The sequence below is a fragment of the Juglans regia genome, chromosome 6 (genome assembly GCF_001411555.2).
Source record: "Juglans regia cultivar Chandler chromosome 6, Walnut 2.0, whole genome shotgun sequence".
In the NCBI taxonomy this organism is placed as follows: Eukaryota; Viridiplantae; Streptophyta; class Magnoliopsida; order Fagales; family Juglandaceae; genus Juglans; species Juglans regia.
Window position 1 is genome coordinate 22,080,523 of NC_049906.1, and position 4,012 is coordinate 22,084,534.

General features: G+C 42.7%; 1 protein-coding gene across 1 annotated transcript; it reads left to right on the top strand.

The window, feature by feature from the left end:
- The first annotated feature begins 360 nt into the window (after positions 1–360).
- Positions 361–933, top strand: LOC108979660 (uncharacterized mitochondrial protein AtMg00820-like). The gene has a single exon (XM_018950373.1). It carries the CDS (start codon positions 361–363, stop codon positions 931–933), a length of 573 nt encoding a protein of 190 aa, XP_018805918.1.
- The last annotated feature ends 3,079 nt before the right edge of the window (positions 934–4,012 follow it).

The following is a 4,012-nucleotide window of genomic DNA, read 5'->3' on the forward strand; positions in this document are numbered from 1 at the left end:
TTGTTGCCCGTTAAAAAGTCTGAAATTTCGATTCCATAACTATTAATTTCTTGAATACTATTAATTGTATAGTATTCTCTATCGTTCCTCTCCTAATTATGCAAATTTTCAGCCATTTGGTTATCGTGTTTATCCTTGCTTGCGTGATTATATGCCTAACAAATTTCCCCATGTAGCATTCCATACATTTTTATGTGTTATAGTCCCTCATTTAAAGGTTTTCGTTTTCTTGATCCCACCACCTCTAGGCTATATATCACCCGACATGCCCAGTTTGATGAAAATCATTTTCCCTTTCTAGATAAATCTCAGTCTCAGCCCATATCCTCTCTTCACTTTTCCAATTTTTTGGAACCCATCATGCTCCATATCAAAACACCTCCCTCTTCTCCAGAGCACCATTCCCCACCCATTACTCCATCCGGATCTAGCCCGTGTGCTATTTGTATTGACCCAGTGGATGAGTCTTTGCAGGCTACTGACTTTTTTGCAGGTCCTTCTTCGCCACACCCAACCCCGAGCTCGCCTCCTGTTGAGTCTGCCACCAACCCTCACATTACAGATCTCACTCCCACTCCAGCATTCCCGTTGGATTCTCACCCTATGCTCACACGAGCTAAAGCTGATATTTTTAAATCTCTTCATTCGGCAAATATTAGTATTTTGGGATCCTTTGGTCTTCTTTCTGCTTTGCTTGTATCTATTGAACCTAAAGGACTCAAATCTGCTGCTAAAAATCCTGATTGGCTTATGGCTATGGATGACGAAGTTCATGCCTTGCAAAATAACCACACCTGGATTTTGGTTCCGCGACCCTCTAACACAAACATTGTGGGTTCCAAATGGGTGTTTCAGACCAAATATTTGTTTGATAGATCCGTTGAGCATCTCAAAGCTCGCCTTGTTGCAAAATGCTATATTCAGAGTACCTAGTCTTGATCGTACTGACACTTTTAGCCCTATTATCAAGGCTACCACTGTTCATGTTGTGCTTTCTGTTGCTGTCACCAACAGATGGCCTCTTTGCCAACTTGATGTCAAGAATGCCTTTCTCAATGGTACTCTCACTGAAAATATTTATTGTGGCGCCCCCGACCCCCTTTAAATAAAAACACGGGGATCGAGACGCCCGGATGGTGACAACACGGTCACACATCCCAACGAAGTGCCAGTGTGTGTACATGCAACGGTGTACAACAATAATAACGCAGCGGATAGTCAACTAAGTACCAGAATTTAAGTCCATTGTAAACATCAATAGAGATTTAATTAATAGTTATACAGTCATCCCAAAATTTAAAATACAATGCATTAAAAATAAAGTAGTTAAGCGAGTGATCCCAGATCACTCGTCGGGCCGAGCCGTCTCCTCAGGCTCGCCCTCATCCTCCTCTGCATCAAAATTTGCATTACCAAACATGGTACCGCAGGTAAATACAAACCAAATAGTCCTCAGGAATAAAATGCATTTAAGACAACCAACATGCATGCATATGATAAAATATGCAATATTCTCAAAATGTCATTTTCCAGAAAATGAATATTCCCAACGCACACCAAAATCCCAGTTGGCCAAAATACCTGTAAAACATTTTCCCAGAAAATGGTTTACACAAAATCCAACACACGCTATTTTCCCAGAAAATAGTCCATTTTTAGTGTATGCACCATGATCTCCCCTATGGATCATCCGCACACTCTGGCTTCGTAGCGATGCCCACTTACGCACCCAACACGCTCGTGCGTACATCCACTACACAACGAGCGATGCCCAGTTCCGCGCCCAGCGCGTACGTGGCCAAGCATCCTCTAGTCCCCGCCAGCAGAAGGACCACAGAGTCGGCACGAGACCCTCTCGTCCGATCCCATTGTCGCCCAGCGACAATCCAGGGGACGTCACTCCGTATATTGCACTCCCGAGTGACCAAAGGAGCTCCACCGAGATAATACCCCATCTCGGCTTGGGGTTCGTGATACACACGCACCCAAAAATATTCTCGCATAAAATCATAGCCTTTCAAATCACACATGAGCATGAATGCAATACACAAAAACCTAGTTTTCTTTACAAACATGATTATGCATGAAATAATGACATGAACATATTCCAACACTGATCTAACATCCATCAATGAACAATACCAACAAATCTAACCAAAAACCCATCAACAACCAATATCCAATATAACCAAATCAACCAACAACTCCAATCACAAATCCATCCGACCCCCGAACTCCTCGGACTCAGTCCGACATGCCAAATAAATGCAGTGAAATTGGTTAGTGCAAAAATACATAAAATTCATGAGAAATATTTGGAAAATACTTACAGTGCTATAAAATAATTTTCCGAGGATCACGGGTGCGCTTGAAGTGGAAAAATAGCCGTCGAACAGTGTAAAATACATTGTGGCCGTGGGTCACAGATACCCACGTTTCAACAGTGACAAATGAAGACCCAAATTTGATGGAGTAGGGCCTAGGGAGGTCGGTGAAGCCAATGGTGGTGGTGGTTTGCCGTGGGTGGCAGCGCAATGGGTGGTTTTAGGCCAAAGATGCACAAATCGGAAATGGACTTGGTGGGGCTTCACCGGTGACGGATCAGAGCTGGGGTTGGGTCCATTGGGTAGCTGGGTGGTCGGGGATGAGGTGGTGAAGAGATGGTGGCCGGAGGTGGTGCGACGGCGGCGCTAGAGCGAAAGTGACGCCACGGCTTTGAAGGGATGGTTGTGGTTAACGGCGGCACAAGGGAGGCTGAAATCGGAGGGGTGGCTTCGTCGGCGGCTGGGGAAGACGGTGTGCCGGGCGGTGTTGACCACTGCCAGCTCACGGCGGCGCTGGGAGGGGACGGAAATTCGGACGGAAGGAGAGAGAAAGAGCTCGCGCGCGGAAGAGAGAAGTCCAGGGGAGAAAAAGAAAAAAGAAAAAAAATAAAAGAAGAAAAGAAAAAGAAAAGGAAAAGAAAAATAGAGGGAAAAGAAATGAGGTCCAATCCTCATAACTTGGGTCACGAAAATGATCCAACGGAAACGGTTTTAAAACAGCTAGTGAAATAAAATATTTCAAACACAATGATTATAATTAAAATAAATAATTAAACCCGATAATAATTTAATTTAATTGGAGAAGAAATTTAAACCCACAACAATAATTAATTTAAGAAAGCGCTCAAAAAATAATTTTCGCAAACTAAAATCATAAAAATAACCCAATTAAAATTTAATAATTATGAAGTAAGAGAAATAATTTTTGCATAAATAAAATTAATTCCTTCATTAAAAATACACTAAAATACGGGGTGTTACATTTATATGGAGCAACCTCATGGGTACATTGATACTCGCTTTCCTAATCATGTCTGTAAGTTGAAGAAAGCCCTCTACAGTCTCAAACAAGCACCTCGTGCTTGGTTTCAGCGATTCAGCTCTTTTCTTGTTCAACTTGGATTTTCCTGCAGTTGTGCTGACACTTCTCTCTTTATTTTCCATAAGTTGACATAATCTATTTGCTTCTTTATGTTGATGATATTATTGTTACTGGCAACAATTCACCTCTTCTCAATAGCTTCACTTGCAAGCTCAATTATGAGTTTGCCACTAAAGATTTGGGCCCTCTCAGTTACTTTCTTGGTCTTGAAGCTTCAACAACTACAGATGGTCTCTTCATCAGTTAGCTAAAGTATGCATGGGATATTCTTACTCGAGCTCAGTTACTTGACAGCAAACTGGTCCACACCTCCATGGTTGTTGCACAGCACCTATCTACTGATGGTACACCTTTTTCGGATCCCACTCTCTACAGGTCTCTAGTCGGTGCCCTCCAGTATTTGACCATTACATGGCCCGGTCTTACCCATTCTGTCAATTCTGTTAGCCAATTTCTCCATGCTCCAACAGAGGATCATTTTCTTGCTGTTAAGCATATTCTTCGCTATGTCAAGGGCACCCTTCATTTTGGCCTTCATTTTCGCCCATCTGTTACTCCTGGTGCTTTAGTTGATTACTGTAACACC